The sequence below is a fragment of the Ursus americanus genome, chromosome 21 (genome assembly GCF_024610735.1).
Source record: "Ursus americanus isolate L20-20 chromosome 21, mUrsAme1.1.p, whole genome shotgun sequence".
Taxonomy (NCBI): domain Eukaryota; kingdom Metazoa; phylum Chordata; class Mammalia; order Carnivora; family Ursidae; genus Ursus; species Ursus americanus.
The window spans coordinates 22,512,086-22,537,500 of record NC_142147.1 but is presented as its reverse complement, the minus strand read 5'-3'; the positions used below and the strand labels follow the sequence as shown (position 1 = coordinate 22,537,500).

General features: G+C 56.9%; 1 protein-coding gene across 5 annotated transcripts; it reads right to left on the bottom strand.

Annotated features, from left to right (window-relative positions):
* Window positions 1–1,822: 1,822 nt before the first annotated feature.
* On the bottom strand, window positions 1,823–25,014 carry RIPOR1 (RHO family interacting cell polarization regulator 1). Of its 5 annotated transcripts, none has more exons than XM_045814926.2 (22): window positions 24,734–25,014; window positions 10,078–10,204; window positions 9,808–9,960; window positions 9,561–9,639; window positions 8,851–8,874; window positions 8,702–8,755; window positions 8,404–8,556; window positions 8,239–8,302; window positions 8,100–8,143; window positions 7,896–8,021; window positions 7,300–7,448; window positions 7,095–7,224; window positions 5,347–7,011; window positions 5,141–5,262; window positions 4,152–4,284; window positions 3,745–3,880; window positions 3,484–3,645; window positions 3,066–3,224; window positions 2,737–2,933; window positions 2,563–2,646; window positions 2,356–2,446; window positions 1,823–2,213 (listed from the first exon to the last, which is right to left on the bottom strand). In XM_045814926.2, exons 2-22 carry the CDS (start codon window positions 10,179–10,181, stop codon window positions 2,116–2,118), a joined length of 3,927 nt encoding a protein of 1,308 aa, XP_045670882.2. In that variant the 5' UTR covers window positions 10,182–10,204; window positions 24,734–25,014; the 3' UTR covers window positions 1,823–2,115. The 5 variants fall into 5 exon arrangements, with proteins under 5 accessions (XP_045670882.2, XP_045670880.2, XP_045670878.2 ...); XM_045814924.2 differs by lacking the exon at window positions 24,734–25,014 and adding an exon at window positions 17,790–18,814 and having other exon boundaries at window positions 5,141–5,259; XM_045814922.2 differs by lacking the exon at window positions 24,734–25,014 and adding an exon at window positions 17,790–18,812.
* Window positions 25,015–25,415: the final 401 nt, after the last annotated feature.

Genomic DNA, 25,415 nt, shown 5'->3' with positions numbered 1-25,415 from the left:
CCTATCCTTCTCAGCACTGGAAAGCAGGCCACTCAGATTTTTGGTGACAGCCCCATTTGACCTCTGGCTGAGATATTTTTCCATCCTCTACTTCTTGCCCAGGCCCTGTTCTCTCCTGTGGATTGAGCTGTGAGCTCGTGATGGCCCAGTCACCCCTGTCTGCACTTTCCCAGGACCTGGTCAGCCAGTGTTCACTTCCTCTTTCCCCACCACACAGGCTACGCACACTTTGAATCCAAATGGACAGTTCTGCCCTACCAGTGGGCCTCTTGAGGGGCCTCAGGCCTGAGGGGCTCCTTGGGGTGGTTCTGGAACTGCAACCTTCCTGCAGGGGCCCTTGGGGCAGGCCTAAGCTGTAGCCAACTTTGGGCTGGTTTGGTCTCCATCACTTGTTTGCTTTCTCCATCCCCTCCACCCTAGCCAACCACCCAAAAAGCTGAGCTGCACACCATCCCCCATCCCCCTCCATGCCACCCTTCATAGTTACAGAGGGAGCACAGAGCTGTGCCCATGTGCTGAGGGCTGTCTGCCCGCCTCCGCCCCCACCCCCACCCCCACCCCAGCCCTGACTCTTCTGGAATGAGCCACCTGCATCCACACACAGGTGTTTCCTGTGCTCCTTCCTGTTGGCCGTTTTTCTGCTCAGCTTGGCTTCCCCAGCAGGTGGTTAAAGGCCCAGCCAAACCTCCTCATACACAGCTTTAAAACACTGGGGAGCAGGGCTCCCTGGGGATCTGGGTCACCTCCTCTCCCCAGCCTTCCCCAGGGGCTGTTGGGACCTCACTGTCTCCTCTTAAGTGCAGGCGCACACACTTTCCCCAGTGTGTCCCACTGCTGTGCTGACACCACAGGCACTGAGACACCAGAATGGGCTCAGGGATTAGGGAGGGCCTGCTTTCCTTGCCCCTGAATAATAATGAAAGCTCCGGAGGGAGAGAGGAAGGGTAGAGAGCCTGTTTGTCCAGCCTTGGGTTTGGGCCTCCCTCAGGCCCTTTTTGTAACAGGGCTGCCACCCTGAAATCCTATCCCCCCCCAAAGAATCCTTAACCTTCTGGGGTTAACACACTCACATGCCAGGGCAGCTCTGGGAAGAGGTGAGCCCTCTCCCTGGAGCTCTGCTTCCTGAAGCAGCAGTCTGCCTGCTGTCGGGGGTGGGGACCTCAGGGCTCAGTCAGGTTTGTTATTACAGAGAGGAGAGGCAGCTTGAGGAGAGAAAAGACTTGCTGTTTAGGGTCACGGGGGCAGCTATCTGCGTTTCCTGCCTCCCAGGCCCGCTCTTCCCCTCTGCAAGGATCTCCTCTTTCTTCCTATCCAGCTCTCAAAGAGCTTCTTGCTCTCAGCTCAGCCACCTTGGTAGGAAGCTGCCAAGGCTGAGGGAAGACCCAGAAGCCTGGCATTCCCTGACGGGGTTCTGCTGCCCCCTTCTGGCCAGAAGCTCCAGCTCTCACCATGCTTTTTCCTCCCTGCTTCCTCTGCCTCCAGGCCACCTGGAGCTAGCTGCGAGGGAGCCATTCCCAGGACCGGCACCTCTGGGCTTTCTGTAGGCCAACTCCAGAGTTTGGCTCTAGCCTGGTCCCATAGCTCCAGGCCCAGGGCACCCCCAGTCTCCAGACTGGGCCTCCTCAGCAACACCCTACCACCCTCTTTCTCTGCTCTCTTTTCCAACCCCAGTTCCAGCCTCTGGGCTCTCTTCTACCTGAATTTCCAGGACCAAAGCCCATGCCATTGTCACAGTTGGGGGTGCAGATACACTAGTGTCAAGAACCGCCATAGCCAGAGCGTGCTGGAGTGGAGGGTCAGGAGTGCACCAGGCCAGGCCATGTAGGAAAGGCATTTTGCTTTTTTATTTTCTGTAAAACTCTGTAAATAAAATATAAAACCAAGGGATGTGGTGGACACTGATTTGTGGCAAGTGTGCTGAGCCGAGGCTGGGAGGCACTTGACTGCAGGCACTGACTCTACCAACCCAAGGGCAACAGAAGAATATATTAGATTTTCATTGATGGGAATCTGGAGGGGGAGAGGTGTCTGGAGCCAGCCCTCACCCTCCCTGCCAGTGCCTGGTAAGCCCTGGAAGTGAGGGGAAGGGGCACTGGAAGCCAGCGGGTAGGGAATTTAGAAAGCCGTGCTGGCCATGCTGCCAGGCCCGAAGATGCGGGGCAGGGCGTCCAGTGATTCCTCCAGCCGTCGATGGGCAGACTGTCCCTCTTCCCCTGTAATAGGTAAGGATGGGGTCAGGAGTGATCCTAGCCCCATCTCAGCCCTCCCATCCCTGACTCCATCTCGCTCCAACTCCCAACGGCCAAAATGTTCCAGAACTTGACTTGACCCATATCTCCCATCTTCTAGCCTCACCACACTGTTGCAGGCTCTGCCGAGCAGCTTCCCTCACGGCTTCTGTGTCCGTTTGGCACAGGTACACCAGGGGCTCAATGCCCTCAGGAGCCTACCAGGGGAGAGAACACTGAGGTGGGCCCAGTGGAGCAGGTGAGAAAGGCCCAGGGCCCAGGGCTGAGGGAGCCACGAGGGGTGTGAACGGGGAAATGGGTTGGCAGGGGTTACCTTGATGCAGCCCAGGGCCAGGCAGCCAGCCACTCTCGTCTGTACATCTTCATCCTCGAGTTGGTCCAGGAAGCACAGGAGGGCCTGGGTAAGGGTGGGAGGGCAGACTTAGCCAGACACTGGGAGCCTGGGGCCCCAGCCTTTGCTTCAAGGAAGGCCTGCCTTGACTCTCACCCGTTCCCGAAAGATAGGGCCCAGTGACAGGCTCCGGAGCTGGGTGCTGACAGCAGCCATGACCTTGTTGTTGCCATGGACCAGCAGGGAGCTGAGGGCCCGAAGCCCATCCCTTCGCAGCCGCCCCTCCGGCGCCAACCTCAGGGCCTTCAGCACAACAGCTTGGTCATCTGAGTTCAAATTCCGCACCAGTAACACTGAAAGAAAGGGAGGGGTGGGACAAGGTGGAACCTCGTGGGGTGGGGTCTTTTGTACACTCATACTCTCCTCCACACCTTCAGACCCACCCACAGGGTCAGGTTGCTTTGTGGTCAGGGCCTCTGCCTCACCCTCCTCAGCGGTTTCAGTCACATAGGCCTCCATAGAGGGGCTATCCAAGGCTTCGACGTAACTCCAGAACTGGAAGACCGTGAACTGCTCTCCAGGCCCTGGCTGGGGCCTCCTGGGCAGCTTCTGCCCCAGGGCATCCTCCAGGAACTTGACACACACTGTGGGAGGCAGTGCCGCAGACCTCAGGATTTGGATGGACCCAGGCCCTTACAGAGAAGAATGCTCCTATCCCAGGTTCAGGTCCAGGGTCCAAACCCCACCCCTCTGGGTCGTTCTGTGCAAAGGAAATAGCCTTCACTAGTTCTTCCTAGTGCTCAGCTCAGCAGGTCTGTGTGGGCTGACTTGGCTTTTCCTGAGGTCCCATCACTGGGGATCGGAGAAAGGAGGGCAGAGGGGGCAGGTAGGCAGCCCACTCACCAGCCTCAGCCAGGCCTTGCTGGCGCAGGGAGAGGCGGGCACTGTACTGATTGCAGAAGGTGAGGAGCACTCGCTCCACAGGGCAGATGAAAGGGCTGAGTCCCTCTGTGCACTGGTCCCAGAAGGTCAGGAAGCCGAGCCGGGAGGCTGAGAACTGCACCACTACGAGAAGGTGCAGACAGCATCAGCAACAGAGCAGGCAGACGGGCATGTAGATGGGGCTGGGTAAGGGAGGAGCTTCTGAGCAGACAGGGCCTTTACCTTCTTGGGCAGAGGTGGCAGGGATTTCCCATCGCCTGCTAAGCTCGCATACGGCCTCCAGCACTCTGGCCTCCCTCAGCAGCCGCTCCAGGGCCCATGCCTCCTGGCAGCGCAGGGGCCCAAATGTGCCCAGTTTCTGGAGAATAGGGGTGGTCAAGCAACTAAGACCTCAGGATAAAGATTGGGGAGGGTGTAGCCCAAGGACTACAAGTCCCAGCATGCATGGAGAGGTGGGGTAGCCAGAGTACGGGAGATGTTCCACTAAGAAAGAGCCAACTGCTGGCTCGGGCTCTGGGGCAGTGGGGAGTGGAAGTCAGAGGAGGTATGGAGGGCTGGGATTGAAGTGCAGGGCTCCCTGGGATAAGGGGCTATAAAAAGAGGGTGTGGGGGAATACCACTAGCCTCACCAGCAGGAGGCGGCTGCAGTGGTACAGGTGCTGGACCAAGGCAGCGTCCAGAGCTGGACACTCTGTGCTGAGGGGGCGGGCACTGGGTAAGTCGAGGCTGTCCTCAGCCCCAGGCTCCAGGCTGTCTGGGGGCCTGAGAGAAAAATGGGGTCAACCACCACAGAAGCGCCATGTGGTCACCAGTATATTTTTATTAAGGTCACCCCATCCCAGAACGGAAGAACAGACAGACGATGCACAGACAACAGACAATGGGTAAGTTCATGGAGAACTTCGGAAGGAGGAAGGGACTAGGACCAGCAGGTGGTAGTGGGGATCTCCAGGGTCTGTCTGCTTTTTACCACCTCCAGCTACAACCGTTGGGAACTCTGGGGCTGAGACAGGTGGGAATAGGGTTGCAGGCAGGCTGGTGTACACAATGTGGACTGCAAGGAGTTATGGCCCAAACGGTGCAGGGCACAGGGCCCTAACCTGGGCAGCAGCAGAGGGAGGAGGGACTGTGCACAACCCTTGACCGGGATTTGGCAAAGGCAGCTCTGGGACAGAGAGCCACAGGGCTGGGTTCTCCGGGAAAGCCTGGGTTGATGCTGGGAGACCCGGGGTGCATGGGGAGGCACTGAAAGGGCTTGTTCATAGGGTAGATCCAAGGTGAGGCTAGGAGAAAGAGGAGGAGCTGGAGGATCACGAGCTGATGGGGACCAGCAGGAGAGGCAGGCATTGCAGGGACCAGAAGGAGGGAGGTCAGATGCACTGGGGACACAGATGGGGTTAGAAACAGGCATCAAGGACACAGGAGGACTACACGGGGTGGGGGGATGGGGTGAATACAGATGCACCTGCTGGCAAGTGCATCCCCTTCTGCCCACCTCCAGTCTTGCTGCTCTCCTGGTGTGCTCTACCTGCCCCCACCTCACCTGTTCCCCCCTTCTGGCCTTTCTCCTTCACCTGGCACTCACCTTACCTCTTCCCCCTCACCTGGCCTTCCTCACCTGTCTGCAGGACCATCCATGTCTTCATCTTCATCCTCGTTGAGGAAGCTGAAGCTCTCCAGGGCATGCTCCACAGTGATACTAAGGCTAGAGGCCCGGCTGCGAGTCAGACCTTGTCTCTGCTGGGGTTGTGAAGGGAGTCAGTGCCACCGCCCACTGTCTGGCTGCCCTCCCTGTGCTGCTGCAGCCCACCCAGCCCTCCTCACCATGAGCAGACTCTCCAGCCGGGTCACCTCCTGCTCCAGGCCCTGCAGCTCAGGGAACTGGCCACGATAGTCATCCAGGGCAGCCATTAGGGCCCCCAGGGCCTCTTCCAGCCTCCTATCCCCAGCCCCTCCCGCTGCCACTGGAACTGGGGCCCGGGTGGCGATGGCTGGGCTACAGTCTAAATGCTGGGCCACAGGGGCTAGAGGTGAGGGAGGGGGACATGGGCTCTGAAGGATGGGCTCTGGGGGGTCTGGAGAAGGACTTGTGAGGGGTTCCCAACTGGAACAGGCAGGAGTTGGGTAGGAGGTGCTGGGGACTATGGGCTCTGCTTGAGTGCAAGGAGTGGAGGCTGGGTAGCTGTAGGACAGGGTGTGGGGGCCTGGGAGGGTAGGATCTGTGTTTGCAGAGGGACTGGGAAGCACAGCATGGCCTAGAGAAGTGGAAGAGCTTACAGTTATCAGGGTGGGGCTTGTGACAGGATGGGTGGGGCTTCTGGTGGTCTGGACTGGGTCCTTAGCTTTGGGGGTAGGACTTGTAGTGGTGTGAGTTGACATCTTGGCTCTGTGAGTAGGGCTTGTAGTGGTATGAGGGGGACTTTCAGTGGTATGGGAGGGGCTTGGAGTAGTGTGGGTGGGGCTTGTAGTGGCGTGCGTGAGGCTTATAGTGATATGGGCGGGGCTTGCAGTAGTGTGGGTGGGGCTTGTAGTGGCATGGGTGGGGCTTACAGTAGTGTGGGTGGGGCTTGTAGTGGCATGAGTGGGGCTTGCAGTAGTGTGGGTAGGGCTTGTAGTGGCATGGGTGGGGCTCGCAGTAGTATGGGTGGGGCTTATGGTGGTATGGGTAGGGCTTGCAGTAAAGTGGGTAGAGCCTGTGGTGGTCTGGACAGGGCCTGTATTGGGGGTAGGACCTACAGTAGTGAGGGTGGAAAGCATTGCTTCGTCGGTGGGGCTTGTGGTGGTCTGGACTGGGGTTGTGGCACTGGGGGTAGAGCCTGTAGTCGAGGGGGTAGAGACCGTGGGCTTGTGGGTGGAACCTGTGGTAATGTGAGTGGCGCCTGAAGCACTGCGGCTAGGGCTAATGGCATTGTAGGTAGAGCTTGTAGTGGTGTGGGTGGGGCCTGGCAATTCAGAAGAGCTAGAGTCTGTGACCTTGTGAACCAAGTCTAGATGTGCAGTTAGGGCAGGGTCTGTAGATGTGTGAGCAGGGCCTGTTGTACTGAGGGTGGGGCTTGTGGCAGAACAGCGAGGGTCCACAGCAAGAGGGACAGGACCAGGTTGCTCCCCATGGGTGGGATCTGGGTCTGCAGGCGGGCTAGGTCCCTGAGCAAGATTTTCTAGACCCAGAGCCTCCACTGCAGCCTCAGCCAAGGCAGCATCCACACTGGCCTCACTGATGTGGCTCAGAGTCCGGCTATAGGGGGCATGCCCATTGGCCAGAGCTGGGGTCATGGCCCCCTCTTCATCCACGGGCCTAGTGGCAGGGGTCTCAGGCCTACGGAAGGCGACTTGAATGGGCAGAGGTTCAGGCTGCTGCACCAGAGGCCTGGGGGCTGAAGAATGGCGGGCAGTGCCCGAGAGCTGAGGGCTGGATGAGTCGTCTGAAGATTCAGATGACAGGGACCATGCTGTCCCATTCTCTAGCTCCTCCTGCCGCCTCAGCATATTCTGGGAAAGAGGAAAGGGCATTTCAGGACCACCCCAGGGAGCCCCTGGGGGATGGTGGGGCCTAAGCCTGGCCTGTGACTCACATAAAAGGCCTGTTCCCGAAGTGAGGGCGTGTCTGGTGGGCTCTGACTATAGGTGGAGAAGCGCTTGGTGACTGTGGAGGCCTTGTTGACAGTGGAAGCAGTTGAGGGCTGGTCATCCTTGTCAAATGGGCTGGGGAAGGAAGAGGCTGTTAGCAGGTGCCACAGGCCCCCTGGACCTGTCCCCAAGCTGCTCAGCCACACCAACCTCCATGTGACTTCCAAGCTGAGCTTGATGGTGCCAAGGTCATTGATGTCCACAGCCACAACTTGGGGCAGGGCAGCGAACAGGTCCTTGGTCTCACAGGAGACACTGCCTACAACCACGTGGTTAGCCAGACCCTTCAGTTCTGTCACCTGTAGCCAAGAATGCATCATGAGGTCACAAGGGTACAGGGGTCATAAGGTTGTGGGAGATCAAAGTCTGAATATGTATAGGGGTTATATGATAGTCACAGGGTCATGGGGCCATGAGAAGGTTGCAGGGATTGGAATTTACTGAGTGATGGGGCCATGGAGGATTAAAGCAGCCTGGGAGCATGGGGATCACAGAGGTCTGAGTTTGTAGGGTCACTGAGGTCACGGGGGTCACAGACTAATGTGGGTCCAGGGGGATCAAATATTCACAAGATTAGAAGATTATGAGAAAATCACAGAATCATGAAGGTCATGGGGGTCATATATTCACAGAGCCATGAAGTCTGGTGGGAGTTACAACAGTAAGGGTCTTAGGGTCATGAGGGGTTCACAGGATCAAGGAGTCACAGGATCATGTTGCCCTGTGGTCCTGGGCAGATACATCACCTTGATGGACAGGAATTCCGTGAGTAGAGGAAGAAAGACGGTTTCCTCACTGTCCCACACCTGCTTTCCACTACCCTCAATTCGGCCCCGTAGTTTCCAGCGCTGCCGCCCATATTTCATGCAGATCTAGGTGAACAGACAGGGTGAGGGAGCCCTTGGTGTTGCGACCCCCCCATCCCAACCCTTCCCTGCACATTCTCATACCTCATACTGATCGCCCACACACAGCCTGGCAAAGCCAGCCAGCCCTGGGAATCGGGGGAGAAGGAGATGAGCCATGTTGAGAGGTCTCAGGCACACAATTCCCCGTCCCCATCACCAGTCTGCCCCCATCACTTAGTACCTTTCATCCGGAGGTGGAACTCGCCCAGCTGTGCCTCTAGCTCACTCTCCAGCAGACACATGCTCTGAGAGGGGTGGGCAGGGACAAGAGGGGGTCAAGAACCAGTCCCCTCTCCCCAGCTCTGCTATACCCTGTGCCTCTGCCTCATGGACACCCATCTCTCACCTCTGTGTACTCGCGATGCCCTCGAGTGGCTTCGGCCAAGCTGTCCCGGGCCTCGCGGCTCCCAGGAGACCCAGTGCTGTAGGCACGGACCATGTTGTAGGCACCATCCCGGAGACGCCGCTGGACACAGTATGCCTCATATAGCTCATCAATCTGGGCAGATGAGTGGGGTGGTATTGGAAGAATTGAGACTCACTACTCGGCTTGCTCACCCAGGGCCTAGCACTCCCCCCGCCACCTCCCTGTGATACCAGTCTACCGCCCTACTCGGGTGTACACATGCATGCTGCACATATACCTTGCTGGCATGGAACTCCAACCGTCGCAGGAAGCGTTCAATGGACTTGACTTGCTGAGGGAGAGGTATGTCAGGAGGGGCCAGAGGACCAGAGACCTTAACCTTCCCCATGTACCAACCTCTTCCCACACCATTCTCTACACACTCACCTTGTCCAAGTCATACAGGAAGCCCTGCAGGGAAGGATGAGAGGAGGCACTTAGGAGGCAATGGGAAGGATTCCAGAGGGGCACCTATCTACCCAGACCCAGCTAACTCCTCTCCTGCACAGCCTTTCTCCCCCTCATACCATAGTCCACAGCCACTCCACTCAAAGCATGGACTGACCCACCTTCCCACATGCCTGGCCTTTGCTGGATGTTAGTGACATATGGTCTGGGACCCCTCCTGTACCCCTCCTCTGACCTCTTCCCTGGGATCCCTCTCCTGGCCCACTCTCTTTCCTGCAACCCCTAGGAAGAGGTTCCCTCTACCAGGGAACTCCTATTCTTCAAGACCCAGCAGAGGTGTTTCCTCCTCTAGGAAGCCCTAACCTGTTCGTTGAGAAGAACCAGGAGTGTATATTAGTACTACTGCAATATAGTCTCCTGTTGTCCGTATCTGTGGAGTCTGACCCACCCCACTGAAAGGTCCCATGGGCAGATACTGGGTCCTAGGCAGAAAGTACACAGCCTGGAGAAGGTGGGGCTAGAAACCTGCCCAGCCCCAGCCTTTCCCGATATCCTGTTTTCTAGTTACAACTGGGCTAAGTCACCCTAGAAAATAGCCCTGATGTCACCCATGGCTGGTGCTACCCAGTCCCCCATACCACAAGGGCAAAAGCAGTTGTCCAGGGCATCCTTGTCAACCCTTTACTCACCAGGCGGGAATTCCTCTTGGACTCCCTAATCTGTCCCTGGAGTTTCTCCTGCTCCTGTTGGTGCACTTCCAAATAGGCCCTGGGAAAAGGGGCGACTACAAGAATTAGCTTACCTTTGCAGCCTCCAGCTGCCCAGGGTACAGGCAGTGGGAAGAAGATATGAGTCTGGGGAAGGTTCACACTCGCAGAAAGGGCATGAGGGCTTAGGGAGGGGTCCTGGGATAAGGCAATGGGAGGAGTTCCTTACGTCAGGCCCTGCTTGAGCGCAGTGTACACCAGGTCCAGCCGCTCAGGCTGCGGGACCTTAGGGGCTGGGTGCGCCACCGCAAACATCCTGGATACTCGGGAGAGCGCTGGGGGCTTCCGTGGGGGCCCCGGGGGGCTGAAGGCCGGGAAGCTCCTGAAGAAGAGGCTACACTCAGAAAGGTACAAGAAGGAATCCCCAAACCCTCACTGGACACCCAGCTCCAACCCCGTTACACTCTCTTGACCCCATTAGCTCCCCTCGGCTGCGTACCTGGGCCCCCGCTCGTGGCTGCCGAGGACGCCTGCGAAGGACTGGCTCCTATTGACCCGGGCGCTGAGCAGGCGGCGCTGCGGCCGCACCGACAGGGACATCATGGAATGAGTCCGCGCGGGGCTCCCTGGGGGGTGGCGAGGGCGGGTGTCCAGCGCCAGTCGGGCTTTTGAAGCCCCCTCCGGAGGCCCGGCCTCTGTATCTTAATCCTGCCGGACACCGCCTGACGCCGGGACTCCGACAACCCCGCCGGCCCCGGCGCTAATGACAGGGCGGCCGGGCGACTCGGCCTCGGACTCAGCGTGGCCTCGGCTCGGCCCCCACTTCCTGCAGAGGGGCAGGCTCCGCCTGTCGCAGGGCAGGAAGGGGGGTCGCGCGGGGACCCTCCCCTGGCTGGGAAGGGGCAGGAAAGGGGCGGGGCGCATGAAGAATGTGCGGAAGCGCCTGTTTACCCGGGGGCGGGGCGGGCTCCCCAGCCCTGCCCCTGAACTCACCCCCCCACCCCCCGCAACAGTGACCAGGAGCTCCCGCGCCCCCACCCCGCGGGCCGCGGGAGGTCACCGGGCGGGGTGCACGCTCTGAACCCAGCGGAGCTGCCCGACAGGCCAGGCAGGCGCGGGGTTGGCTCTCGGGACCCGCCCGCCCCGCGTAAACTGCTCCCCTCCAGCCCCCACCGGCTTGCAGGCGCCGGGACGCCAGACCCCTCCCAGCACCCAGCAGCCGGGGGATTCCCAGAGTGGGGGGCAATGCCAAGAAGTGCCCTGCCTCCGCCGCTTTCCTGTGACTCCGACCTGGAAACTGAGTCACAGATGGACACCTTCGCCCGCACCCTTAGCAGGAAGGGATCTTCGGCAGACCCCCACCCTGCTCCGACGAAACCTGTGCCCCTGGACCCCAGAGTCCAGCCCACACCCCCTGGGGCCAGCCCCAGAGCCTTCGCAGCCCCAGGCCGGGTCCTACCTCTCTTCTTGGCACTCATGGTAGGTCCAGGACAGCTCCCCACCCCCTGCGCTTGCCCTCCCGCCCCTGTGTCCCCACAGGCCCGGGGCCACTAGGTGCTGGCCGAGCTGGGCTCCGTGATCGCTCCCAGCGACTCCGGCTCGGGCTTCAGCTCCTCCCGGCGCCGCCCCCCGCCCAGTTCCTGCCGCCTGACTCAGCCCGCCGGGATGGGGCGGGACCGGCTCGACCAGGGGGGGCACGGGGGCCCTGGGACTGGCCGGCCTCTGGGAGGGGTGCCTGGGGGTTCCCTTGGGGGAGGAAACTGAAGTGGGTCCTCTCGGGTGGGGTTAGGAGTTTGGGTAAAGGGAATTGAGCGTTGCGCTGAATCAGGAGGGATAAACAGAATGAAGACCCTGAGTAGAGGCTGGATTGGATGCAGTTAGAATAAAGGGGCTCATAGAGTGACTGTAGAGGGGTGCTGAGAGAGGACTGAGGACACAGAGGGCTAGAAGTTGGGGTTCTGAGTATGTAAAGACTGGTAAGTGGTGCTGAGGGAGTGGAAGGAAGGACTGTGAGCGTGGAGTGGAGGGTCTATGCCAATGGAGGGCAGTCAGGCACTGAGCACGAGGGGTCTGGGAAACTGAGAAGAGAGACCGGCTAAAAGTGTGGGACTGGACCAAGCTTATACTATGTGTTGCTGCCCCAAGAAGGAAGCAGAGAAGGAACCGGGTACAGAGTCACACAGCCCCCATCCACAGAGGGGGTGCTCAGTCTAGGCACTCCCCAGCATCCCGAAGAGGATCAGGTCCCACTTCCCAGCCAGGGTCTCCTTTCTAGTAGAAGCTACATCCTAGAATGAAGCCCCCTCCTCTGGCCACCCTCTCACATGGCTGAATCTCCCTGGTGTTGGCCCTTTCCCACCCCTAGTATCTTTTCCTTGAATTTCCTTCATCCACCTCCAGCCTAAATAGAAGCTACCATGCCCAGGGACTAATGGGCATTGGAAGGGCTGATTGCTCCCCCATCCCGTAAATACTCCTGCTCCTTGATGCTCCGGTCTGCTTACTTTCTCCCTGAGAGGCTGGGTTGGGCCCAGGGCTTAGCATTTCCAACAAGCCCACCGCTCTGCTACAGATTCAGATGCAAGATGCCCAAGGGCCGCAGTTTGAGAAGTGCTATCCTCTCTCTCCTTGAAGACCAGGTGCTGTGCCCCTATACTAGCAACTATGTATTCCTGTGGATTGCCTGCCCAACTCTGGCCTTTCTGCTCCCTTCAGCCACCCTCCATGGGAACACCCCTGGCTCTGGAATGCCCCTTTCCCAAATCACAACCACAACGACTCCAACATTAAGGCTCTCTCCATCACCCCCACCTTCCATGTCTTCTACCTGTGACCTCTTGAGCCCTCAACTCATTTATTCAACTATTCACTGAGTGACAACTCTGTGCCAAGCATGTGTCAGTCACTGGAGATACAGCCCAGAATTTCACAGACACCATCCTGCACAGAGCTCACAATCGGCCTCTGCTTCCTTTCTCTCTGCCAGCTCCCTCCCACCTTCTCTTCCCTGCACACCCTTCTCCCCAACAACAGCCACCACTCCATCGCTCACCTGCTGCTAATATGCCTAGCCCTCTGTGCTTCTCTCCTACCTGGCAGAAACCAAAGCTGGGCAGCCCACCTCCCTGCCTTCTCTGTGTCTGCACATGTTGGCAGGAGCTGCCAGAGGCCCTCGCACAGCAACTGAGCTGGAACCACAGAGTGATTCTCTCAACCTCAGCCAGGCTCTCATTTCCCACCCGGGAAATCCTCATGTGTGGCCCTACTCATCTTTCTTCCTTCTCACAGATGATGAGTGTTTCAGACTTTCTCCACAAGCCTCAAACAAGCTCAAGTCACTCCCACGTAAAAAATGAAAACAACCCTGGCAACTACCCAAATGCCCGTTGTAGATAATGGAACCCTATAGAGCAAAAAGAACAGACGATATGTAACTGCACACAGCAATATGGATGAATCCTACAGACATAAAGAAGAGCAAGACCACACGAGAGGACATGTGTATGGTTCCCTTGATACGCAGTTCAAGAACAGGCAGAACTCATCTATGGCGAAAGAAGTCTGAATACTAGTTACCCTTTGGGAGTAGTTACTGGAAGGGGGTCCAAGGGGGCTTCCAGGGTACAGGTAATGTTCTATTATTTTCTAATCTGGGTTCTATTTCCTGATCCTATGTGGGTGTGTTCCCTTGTGAAAAATGGGCTGAGCTGTACACTTAGGACAGGCACCCTCTCTGTAAATATATTTTTAATATAAAGTTGACCTAATAACTCCAAAATGAAATGACCCCTCTGTGGACCTCACATCTCTTTCCAGCAACCCCACCCATCGCTCTGTTCCACTTTTTCAGAGTCAAATTTCTTGAAGAGATGTTTACCTCAATTTCCTTTCCACGACCACCAAGTTCTCTTCCCACCCTGGTCCACCTCCTGCACCTACCACTCTTCTGACTGGTCAGAGACCTCCCTGTTGCTGAATCCAGTGTCCAAGGTTTAGCCCTTATCATGCTTGATCTCAGTAAAGCTTTTCACTCTCTGGCTCTCTTCCTCTTCTTTGAGCCCTTTCTTCCCTTGAATTTCAAGAGGCAACAACATGCTCCTGGTTTTCCACCTATCTCTCTCTCTCTGTCTCTACATCTTATTTTCCCCACAGGAGATCCGTCTTTCTCATCATCCCGGAATGGGCCTCATCCTCCTCACTCCTGGGCTGGGTACATCTCCCACACCTCAATGCCATCTAAGTGTTGCCAGCTTCCTTATCTCTTCCTTGCCCAAACAGCTCTTCTGAGCACCAGGCCTCTATATCCAACTGCCTGCTTGTCACCTCCCCGGAAGCTGAGTGACAGTGCAGAGTGGGCTATTAGGGATGTGCTGAATTTGAAGTCCCCAAGCCGAATCCACCAATTTTCTTCTCAAACTTAATTCTCCCCAGTCAACCTCTCTGTGACAGCCCCAGCACCTCTTTACCCAGTTGTTCAAGACAGAAAAACTAGGAGTCATCCTGGATGCCTCTGTCTCCGTTACCCCCACATCCACTCAGCCACCCACTTCTGCCATCTCTGGAATCTGCCCCCTCACCTCCACCCCCATTGTTAGAATTCGGGTCCAAGCTGTCACCACCTCTCACCTAGAACCCTACTACAGCTTCCTAATGGGTCCCCTGTCTCCACTGTAGCCCACAATGATCCATTCTTTTATTTTTCTTAAGGGAATCCAGCTGCCTACACTTTTTTTTTTTTTAAAGTAACCTCTGCACCCAACGAGGGGCTTGAACTTAAGACCTGAGATCAAGAGTTGCATGCTCTACTAACTAAGCCAACAGGTACCCCCTGCATTGCTTATTCAGTAACAACATTGCTCTTCTTAAAATTCCAGTCATCTGACAATGCCAAAAACTGTGCTTTGTCAAGTGCTTTCTATAGGCCAGGCACTGCGCTTAATTAACAAACATCATCTCATTTAATTCTGGTAACAACCCTAATAGGGGTAAATCCTATTAGCCCCATCTTGCAGATGAGAAACCTGAGGCTAACTGGCTGCGTGACCTCGGGCATGACATTTCTTAACCTTTTTGGGCTTCAGATACCCCTCTGTTAAACAAGCATAATAACAACAACTGCCTCCCGGGGCTGTTGGGAGTTGAAATGAGCTACTTCTCTCTCTAGGGAGTGTCTGGGGAAGGGAAAATTGTATGCGGGTAGGGAAGTTGGGGTGGACACACTACCACACTTCAATACACAACAAACACTAACTGCCGGTTATTAATATGTCATTAATCTGCCCAAGATTACGCAGCTGGTAAGAGGCAGGGCCAGGATTCAAATCCAGACATTTGGACCCCAGGACTCAAGTCTTTCACATCCCTCTCTTTGACTCTTGTGAAACATCCAGGGATAAAGTCTAGATTCTCTGACATGACCCCCAACAACCTTCAGGCTCTGTGCCTTCCCTCATATACCTTCAACCAGTCCTCCACTCAGTCCCCCTGCTCCTCTCACGATCTTTCTGTTCCAGCTTCCATGACCCTCTCTCAATGCCTGCAAGGGTCTTCAGCCTTTGAGCAGCAGCCTCCGTGGCTCCTGTACCCTCCTCCCATACTCTCAGCCTGAACAACTCCCTCTCTTTTTTCAAGTCTTACCCTATGACTTCTTCCTCCAGGAAGCCTGCCCTGGGCTGGTTCCTTCTTTCAGGCGCCTCGTAACTTCCTTCCTCCAATCCCTGAGACCACATAGCTCAGTTGTCAGTTCTCCTTTACCATCTGTCTTCCAACCAGACTGTGAACTCTGGGAGCAGAGGTCCGTTTGTGGGGTTCACTGCTCTGCTCTCTGGGTCCCACACCAGGGAGCCGAGGGAAGGGGCTGAGTGAACTGGGCTGCCCGGACATCGGAAGAGCAGATCCTGGGCTGTTGAAGGGGTAGATTTCAAGTCTGTGCCCACCCCAACTCCCCTATCCTGCAAACAATCTTCCCTGTCCCTTCCCGACTTTCTGACTGTATCAGCAAGTACGGTTTTGCTCCCCGGGCACAGGGCAGGGAGGGAACCCCTGGGATTCTGGAACCGAGTGGGTAGGTTAGAATCAGAGTAGGCTAACTGTCCCAACACTTTTCTTTCTCTGACTAGGGCTCTGCTGCCACCAACTCCCTAGTCCCTGACAGGGACCAGGATGTGTAACTGTTGGTTTGCACCTCGCCAAATGACCATCAGAATATCCACCTGAGTGATCATTTCTGTGGGTGGAGAGGCAGGATCTTCCCTCCTGCAGGGGAGAGGAAGAGCTGAACCCCTTTGCGCTAAGGGAGAGTGCGCACCTTAAGAGACTCATGCTAGCCCTTAAGTCTGTTCTGGACATGGGACAGATCCCAGGTCCCAAAGATTATGGGGCCTGCAGCACAGCAAGCTCCAGGCAGAAGGGAATGGAACCTCCGTGGCCTGCATGGCCCCAGATTCCTCCACCCCCAATACCCTCTATGCCAAAAGTGGTGCACTTGTGTGGGACGGGAGGTCCCACCACCTGCACTGCCCAGCTCAGTGGTATGCCAGGCCAGGCCAGCAGCCTAGCCAGGAGTCCCCGGTCCAGCCCCGCCCAGGCGTGGGGCTGCCCCAAACTGATGTAAACAGACGCTAAAAATAACCGGGGCAAGGGGCGGCTGCAAGGAGAATGGGGTCCCTAACCAAACCTGTCCCTGTCTCCATGGCGACTGCACCCAAACGAGGCTGCTGACGTCATGCCACAGCTGCCTGAGCGGGAGGGAGGGGGGCGCACACACGCCTGCGGCCTGGGATCCCCCCACCCCAGAACCAGGCGGAGGCAGCCGGGTGCCTTCACTTCCTGCCGGCCCCCTCCCTGGTCAGCTGGTCACATTCCCCGGCTGGCGGCGCCCTGGAAGGCTGGTGGCCTCCCCTGGGCCTGGCCTGGCAGGGTCGGGAGTCCCCAGCCACAGTGAAGGGTTGACTGAGCCTCGCCCTCCTCACGGGCCTTTCCACCCAGAGTGGACCCAGCCTGTCTCCCTGCATGCTCCCCTCACCCCCACCCAAATCAGGCCTCTGTCTCTGGCTGCTGCCCCACAGAACCCAGGAGGAGAGAGGGTGGGTAGAAGTGGAAGCCAAGCCTGGCCTCCTTGTCCTGCTGGAATATTTTGTACCTCACTCTACAATTCTCATTCCCCACACCCCCTCCATGCCACAAAGGTGGTAGGGCAATGGTAAAAATTCAGGTCTGGTTCTAGTTCCCACTTCTCCCTATGCCAGATGTGTGACCTTGAGAATATTACTTAATCTCCCTGGGCCTGCTTCTGCATCTGTCAGATTGCTATAACCCTTCTCAGAAGGCTGTGCCTGTGGGAATGCTGCAGGCCCAGGATGAGGTCCCACAGATGGTGGCTGGGGCACCTTTATTGTTATATTTGTTATGAGACTGCACAGAGTAGGTGCTCCGCCAGCTAGCCTGGACCCAAATTAGGATCAGTCCAGTAGAACTGTCTGGGAAGGGTCAGTTCTGGAGACTGGACTCAGGCCTCAACAGGGAGAGGACGACAGAGGGTGCCCAGGGCAGACTTAGTCAGATCCCTAGCCTTGGTGAGCAGCTCCTTCCCCAAAACAGTTCTGCAGGGTGCCCAAGCCTGGCTGCTTGCACAGACCCCGCAAGAGCCTCCCATTCCCAGGGACAGGGTCTGTCTCCCCGCCAGGCGGGGGAGATCATCTCCAGCTTCAGCCATTTGGGCGAAGAGCCCGGCCACAGGCCAGGATCGGCCACCTTGGGCCGAGCCCCAAAGCCGCTTAGGCCGACCGGTAGGACCAGGAAGATTAGCTCATCTCGGAGGCTGGCCTGCACCCTCATCGCCCCCTCCCCACTCCCAGCTCAGCCTCCCCCGCGGCGAGGGCAGCGGGGGCTCCCGGAGAGCGCCCCTGCCAGCGTCCAGGCTGGCGCCTTGGGCCCGCCATCAGGCCCGGCCCACCCCAGAGCTCCGGGGCAAGGGCCGCCTGGGCCTTGCTTTGGGAGGGAAGAAGGCCCAGAGGCGGCGGCTTTTGTGGGCGTCCTCCGCGTCCGGGGGGAGGGGAGGAACCACACCGCGCGGCTCGGGTCCCGGGGATGGGGCGATGTGGGGCAGGGCCGCAGCCGGGGCAGCAGATCCGGGACTATGGGGAGGCACCCGAAGCGCCGCGCCCATCTCCGGCACGGCCCGCGGGCCCGGGAAACGGCGGTGACACTCACATGGCTGCGCTGGGCTGTGCGGACCTCGCGCTCTCCGTGCGCTCGTCCCTGCCTGGCCTGGTCGCACCGCAGCTGCCGCTGTCGCCGCTACCGGCGTCCGCCCCTCCTTCCGCCCGTCGCCTGCCGCCCAGCCACCCCGCTCCTCCCTAGCCCGCTGGGCCCCACCCACTGCGCTCCCGCGGCTCCCGCACCCGAGGAGGCGCCCACGGCTCGCTCCGCCCTCTCGGGTAACGGGGCAGGCCAGTGGCCCGCGGGGTCCACCAGTCTGCGGGGAGGCGGGGCCCTGGAGGACGCGAGGGCGGTGGGAGTTTTCGGCGCTCAGGATCCGCGGGAACTGGGCAGCTGCTAGCAAGGCCAGTCCCATTCCTTCCCACACAGATCCCAAAACAGGGTGCGCCGGGGAGCCCCGCTTGCCTGCCCCCTTCTCAGAATCTGTGGTCTCTAGAGATCTTTCAGGCCCTTCTATCTGTGACCGCCTGAAACAGGTCCTGGAGCGGCCACTGTTGTGTTGAGTCGGTTGAAGGAAAGGATGGGGCCAGTTTCCTGTGGGAAACAGTTTCCTGATGGGGCCCATCCTGACAAGGGGGCCTGAAGCCTAGCCATTGGACACCTGGCCATGGATTCACCACTCATTGGTTATTGGCTTCTGGGGAGCCTAATGCCTTGCTCACAGAGCATGGCAGGGTCTGGGTACGGGGCTTGGGGCATATGTTGCCCAAGGGGCCAGAGCCCAGTCCTTCCCAGTAAGGGGACTGGAATATGGCCTCTCTCCTCGAGTGGGCTGAGGTAGAGCTGAGAGCTCTAGGCCCTCACCCTTCAGGTTTCACTCTGTAGTCCTTCCCCTTTAGACGTAGCACAGACATACACAGGAGCGGGCTGAGGGACCTCAAGAGGTTCTTGAATATCTGCACCCCCCTCCAAGGGTTGGTCTTCACAGCCCAGAAGTTGTGGTAGGGGCCAAAGGCTCTCAGGGGCACTGATATCCTCTCCATCACCAGCTCTCACAAGAGACACACCTCACCCTCCCCCAATTCTCCCGCCTCCCAGCCCCTTCTCTTTGCCTTCCTTTGCAACACACCTTTCTCTATAGTCCTTGAGCCTGGGGACTGCTTCCAGGGGTGGGGTTCTCTTTATTTCCCCATCCTACTATACCACCCAGTCCCAGAGCTTCCATCCATCCACTACTGAGCATCCCAAGCCATGCTCCATACTCAGAGCCCTTTCCTGTTCCAGAGCCTCTGGATGACCCACCAGATCTCATGACCGGCCCCTGAGGGACTCTTCTTCCTTCGTCTCATCTCTGCAAAGCACCACCCTCCCCTCAGGCTCCCACCTGAGCCAGAGGCCCGCCTCTTCGGAGCTCTCAAAACTGGCACGAGTTGGTCCCTGCCCACCTCTGAAGTCACCTCCTCTGCAAGGCATCTGCTGACCACCTTCTCTGAAGACACCCTGTCCTTGTTACTTTCTCTCCCCGTGTCCTGTGGACTACCTCCATGTCACTCATCACCACCAGGCAGCACGTATGCCCGTATGTGCTCACACGCCTAAACCTGCCTCACTGTGGGTCTCTAAGTTCTGGGTGGGGGGGGGGGAACATGGAAGTCCTCGCCACCACTGTCCCTGGCTCGTAGTAGGAGTTTGAGAAATATTTGTCAGATGCTGGGGCACCTGGGTGGCTCAGGCTGTTGTGTCCCGACTCTTGATCTCAGCTCAGGTCTTGATCTCAGGGTTGTGAGTTCAAGCCCTGCGTTGCCTCCGCACTGGATGTGAAGCCTACTTTAAACACACACACACACACACACACACACACACACACACACACACACGCGGTCAGATGAGACAGTGAATGAATGAAGTGAATGAATGAGTAAATTCATGAACCATAATGTCACCTCTCCTACCCCCACCTTCATACAGCCTTTTTGTCCTGTTAATCCACCTCCAAGACATGTTTCAAATTCATTCCCTCCCTGCACCTCACCTCCCACTGCAAGTACTCTGTTTATTAATTCTACAAAGCCCCACTGAGCACTCAGGGCTGGGCAGCTTGCTGGCTCCTGGGTGGCAGGGGCATAGCGCTGTCCCTGTGCCACTGCTCAGTGCCAGTGCTGCTTTGATGAGGCAGCACTGATTGTAGGGGCTCACTGGAGCACTGTCCGGGGAATTCTTTCTTATTCTGGAATTCCGTAATTCCACTTCCAGAAAAAAAAAATTTTTTTAAGTAAACTCTACCCCCAAGGTGATGCTCGAACTCACAACCCCAAGATCAAGAGTCACATGCTCTACTGATTGAGCCAGCCAGGTTCCCTGAAAATTTCCACTTTTAATGGATGATTCCCTTGCCCTTAGCAGCCACTCTGTTCTGTGTGTGGCCATGTCTCTGCATGGTCACAGTTGGTACCTAGGCCTGGCCCACCATCTTTTCTGGCTTCCCTGACTCCACCTCTATCCTCAACCTAACAGCTCGTATGATCTTCTAAATCATAAATCAGGTCATACTGGTTCACCATCACCCTCAGGATAAGTCCATACTCCGTAGTGGAGCCCCCAAGACCCAGGAGGTCTGGTCTCAGATGACCTCGCCTACTCATCTCCCACGCATCCTGCCATTCTTGGCTGCTCTCGTTCCATTACGCCATTCTACAGGTGGCTCCCTGAGTGTGGCCCCCATGCTCTGGCCTCTGTCTCTTCTCCCAGCTTCCCTTCTACTTGGTTGCTCCTTATTCAACTGTCACCTCCTCCAAGAAACCTGGGTCCTCTGGCTTCCCACTCCACCCTTCTGAGCAGCCATTACAATAGTCCTTGTTTGTGACCAGGCGTGGCTCCCCATCCTGTGACTACCAGGGCCAGGCATGGATGGGGCTGCAGTGAGTAGATGGGACACCTTGAGGCTTCATCTGGCCCCCTCCCCTTGCCTAGGCACCTTGAAAGAGGGATAGTAGCTGAGGCCTACGGGGTGTTGGAAGCTTCTCGGGCTTCTCCCCAACAACCATGAGCCAGGTGAGGAAGGACACAGCTGAAACCCATTTCACAGAGGAGCCACCTGAGGCTCAGGGAAGGCAGGGTCTTTCCATGGTCCTGTGCTTAGAAAGGGGCAGAGTCTGAGCTCCAACTCAGCTCACTGAGTCCTAATCAATTCAGCTCTGAGTCAGCCATGGTTCCCTGAGCACATGCTCAGCTTGGCGCTGGGCTGGGAGCTGGGCCAGAGCACAGAACCATCGCCATTTCTAACCATGAGCACCATGAGTCCACATTCCTGAAGGGACAGGCTCTGGTCTGAGAAAGTCCCTCTACTAAACAGCAGAGGGTGGTAAGAACCACAGCGAACCCCAGGTAGGTAGTTCCACTTTTGGAAGTAATGCAGTTCAAGTCCCCAAATCCCGAAAAATGGAGGCTTCCTTCACCCACCCCACAGCCTCCATGGTATGCAACTTCACTCCCCAGCTTTCTGTGAGGGACAGAATAGAAGCCACCCCTTACTGTGCCTTGGACGGAGCGTGCAGCATTCATTCATTCACCAGACATTCACCAGGCACAACCTGCTGCATGCTCAGCTCCAGAGGGACCAGACATGGGGGCGACAGCGGTGGGGCCACCCAGTCCCTGCTCGTGGGAGCTCACTGTCAAGCAGGGCAGTTACACCCCTGAGTCTCTGTGCCTCCTGTGTCACCAATGTGAGACAGAGAGAGAGGGTCCGTGAATGGTGGGGGCAGATGACAGCTCAAGAGGGAGGACATAGAGGCTTGTGGGTATGTCTGTACCTGCCACCTACCTCCACTCCCCTCCAGCCCCAGGCCGGACTCTACTTCCTATGCATGTGTCAGAGGGCAAGGGCCAGGGATGCTGTTCCATGTTCGAGTCTAGCTTTGCCACTCTCACCTCGTGGTTCCCCGAGCCACTTCTCTTTTCTGATGCTTGCTTTAACTGAACCCATCCATTCACCCATTAAAACTGCAATTTGAAGATGGGCTCCGTCTCATTCATAATCAATACAATGCAAATATAAACAACAGCAAGAGACACTTTTTTTTTTTTTGCATCTGAGATCGGAAGTGAGGGATGATGTGTGAGTGCACACTCTCAAGGGAGTGGCAATTGGTTTGAGGTTTCAGAGTAGTTTTTTCAGAATGTTTCAGATGTCAAGTACAAACCCCTCTTTCAGTTCCACTTCAAGAAATTCATCCCAAAGAAAGAGTCGTACAGGCAAGAAAAGATCTGTGCCTGAGGATGTTGATTACTGGCTTGCTTGCCAGGGATAAAGGGACGACGCATTCCTCGTGACCATCAGTGGGCGACAGAATGCTGGAGGAGGTGCACATATGCCCGGAGATGCTCTGCGGCCACTGAAAATGGAAGTCAGGCACAGATCAAACACCTATTAGGTGCCTGGCATCATTCTGGATGCTGGGGACACAGTGGCAGACCAGAGAAGCAGGGTCTCTGCTCTCAAGGAGTTTACACTCCAGCCAAAGGAGACCAATCATCATCACGTTAGCGCCTAAGTATGATGACTTCAGAGAGAGAGGAGAGAACTGGAGAAAACAACCAGGGTTGATGTGATGTCGAGGGATGGAGCTGAGGGGCTACTTTAGTCAGGGTGGTCAAGGAAGGCCTCTTTTGAGCTGAGAACTGAATGACAAAAAGAAAACAGTCATGGAATGATCCAGAGAAAGGATCAGGCCGAGGGAACAGCAGGGCAACGGCTCGGAGGTGGCAATGAGCTTGCTGTGGTGAATCACATGGCTGCAGCAGAGGAAGAGGAGGTCTGAGAGGTGGCAGGGTCAGGTCGGGGTAGAGCAGGGAGGGAGGGTTTTGTAATCTCTCCACAGGGAAAGGTGCTCCACACAATAAACACGGAGGAGTGGGGAAAGCACAAGGGACAGCTGCTTGTTCTCCTGTCGCAGGAGTCTCCTCAGTGCAAACCTGCCTCCACCAGCCCCGAGAGCTGTCAGGAGAGCTGTCAGGGGCCATCACCTCTGGGCATTGTAATTTCACCTGGTTTTATTTTTTCCTTGTATTTATTTATACAAAGAATGGTTGGCAGTGAACGTGTCACTGTTTTCAAAGACAGCATGGCCCCCCCTTCTTGCGGCATTTCCAGGCCGGCCCCTGCACCTAGTAGGCATAAGTTTCTAGCCCAGGGTGGCCAGGCTCCACAGGTGACTTCCCTGGGGACTCTGCCCCAGGCGGGATGGGGCTTCTGCTATTGTCCCCACTGATCCAGCTTTGGCCTCCAGGGGGGCCTGTGAGCAGTGCCGAGCTGGGGTGGGATGATTGTGTCCCACAGGCTGGGCCAGGCGTCCTTCCTTCCTTCCTGACTCCCTTCTCCCAAGGGACAATCGGGAGGGACGTCTACTCCTCTCCCAGGTCATGGGATGAGCTGCTCCCCTGGGACCCTTTCAGGCCAGGCCCCTTGCCAAGGGCGGCAGTGAGTGATGTGTAGTTTATTCTGAGTTCCTACCACTAGAAGAACTGTTCTGACAGATTTGGAGGGCACTGTAGTGGGGAAGGTCCTAGTCACCCTGTATGTGGTCACACCCTCCACCCATCAGAAGATGATCTTGGGGTGGAGGATCCAGGAACTGACCCCTGCCTTGGCCCATTCTTGCCTAGGAAGTACAGCATTGGTCTTTGGCGCCACCATGTGGGAAGCATCCACACTGCAGTCGCACATTCCACAAAATACTGCCCAGCTCCAGGTGGCAACCCCTTGCCCCAAGTACTGTTTTTGTGAATGGGTAGCCCCTGGAGCCTGCAGCACACAACCTGCTCAGCCTTATGCAGTGGCGGTGGCGGCTCTCCTCACACTCAGACCTAGTGGCAGATCACGGTCACTGGGAACCCCACCATCACCATTAAAACACCCTCTACACTCTGAAGCCTCTTTGCAAATGCTCCCTGACCCTCCACTTCCAGTGCCTCTTCTCCTTGGACCTGTTCCAGGGGTGCTGAGTATACATAATCCTCCTCCTCTTCTGAAGCTCCCTCTGGCCTCTGTGACTGCTCTTCTTGGATTTCTAGCTGCTTCTCTGGCTGTTTCTCTTCGTGTCACTTGGTGGGCTCCTCAGGGTGTTGGGCTCCCTTCTCTCATCCTTAATATTTTTCTCCAAGCCATCCTGACAAGTTCCAGGGCCTTCTTCCCAGCCCCACAGTGATACCTTGAGTCTTGGTCCCCCATCTCTCATTCCATTTACCCCCAAAGATGACCCTTGGGTACCCCAAACTCACTGTGTAAAGTCCATCCTATGTCCTCTCCTCAGAACTGCTCCCCCTCTAGGGTTCTCATGTTAGTCTGGGTAGCCTTTTCCCTGACCCCCCCCATGCGCCACCAGGTCTGTCCTGTCCTGCCCACCTCCCCACCCCACCCTCAACCAGAGCACCTCCTGCAGCTCCTTCCTGGCCTTAGTGTCCTTGGTTTCACCCAGCCTGGTCCATTCTCCACACAGTAGCTGACGGCCTCTGCATATTGGACCCTGTCCCTTCCCACTTCCCCACTGGTCCTTCATCTCTGGCCAGTTCCTCCCCAGGAGGTCCTGGTTCCAGTTAGCCTGAACTTCTTTGTTCCCTGAATGCGCCCTGCTTCCCGTACCGCCACAGTCTGTCCTGTGCATCTTTTTCCTCTTTCTTTCACTGGGCTAACCCATGCCTACCCTTGAAGCCTCAGCTCAGACATCACTTCCTCTGGAATGCCTTCCCTGGACTCCAGGCTATTTCAAGAACCTCTTGGTCGTGCTTACAATGCCCATACTGCTCCCACCACAGCCTTGTCTGCCTTCACTTCTGAAAGGGACAAGTGCTCCTGTATGGACTCCACACACCAAGGCCAGACCCAGGTCCAGTCACTCTCTGCCTGATTCTCACACTCAGAGTCCTCGATCTCAAAAGTTACCAAGCGCACCACAGTGTACCAGCTGCCAGGCTGGGATGGGACACAAGGCTCTTACCTTCCCCTCTGGGGCTCCCTTGTTCCCCCGGATGCCATTGTGAGCCAAGTCAGGATTCTTGAGAGCCCTTGGGAGCTTGAAAGAGAATTGGCAGGTTCATGGCCCGAGGGGGGAAAGAAGCCATCAGCCTGGGCCCTTGAGAGCCCAGGGTGCTGGTAGAGATTGTCCCAGCAAGGGGACTGGCGTGCAGGTGACTTCAGGCCAGCACATCAGCTGAAAGGCGTTAATGAGGTTCCTTTCTCCCCCAGAGCTATGCAGCGGGAGTGTGGCCTAGATGTCCTGCAGGGAGGGCCCAAATTCCTGAAGGGTAGTGGTGGCAGCTGTTAGGGTCCTGGGGTTAATTATCTCCAACGTCACACAGAAGAGAATGTGCTGAGGTGGGACCTCCTCCACCCAGCCTTGGCTTCTCAGGGCACAGATCTCTCCAGAACTCATCCTGCTCCCCATTTGACAAACTCTGAAGATCAGCTCCGTCTGCCTTTGGACCTCAGCTACCTTACCATACTCCAGACCCAAGGGACTGACTTTTCCCTAAGATGCTTTTGGGGGGGGGGTCCCACCTCTGGGCCTTTGCCTTTGCTGTGCCCTCTCCCTACTCCATGCCTGGGTCCAGCTATTTGCTCAGGGAGCTCAGTAAACACTGGTGAAGTGAATTGCTCTGTAAATAAACAGAAAGTGCCAT

Excerpts from the sequence above, each read along its gene's own strand:
- RIPOR1 (XM_045814922.2), bottom strand. The coding sequence starts at position 18,363 with ATGGGCCCCATCAGGAAACTGTTTCCCACAGGAAACTGGCCCCATCCT. Across the intron at positions 8,875-9,560 it reads CCAAGAGGAATTCCCGCCTG|GGCTTCCTGTATGACTTGGA; the intron begins GTGAGTAAAGGG and ends CCTTCCCTGCAG. Across the intron at positions 7,012-7,094 it reads TTCGGGAACAGGCCTTTTAT|AATATGCTGAGGCGGCAGGA; the intron begins GTGAGTCACAGG and ends CCTCTTTCCCAG.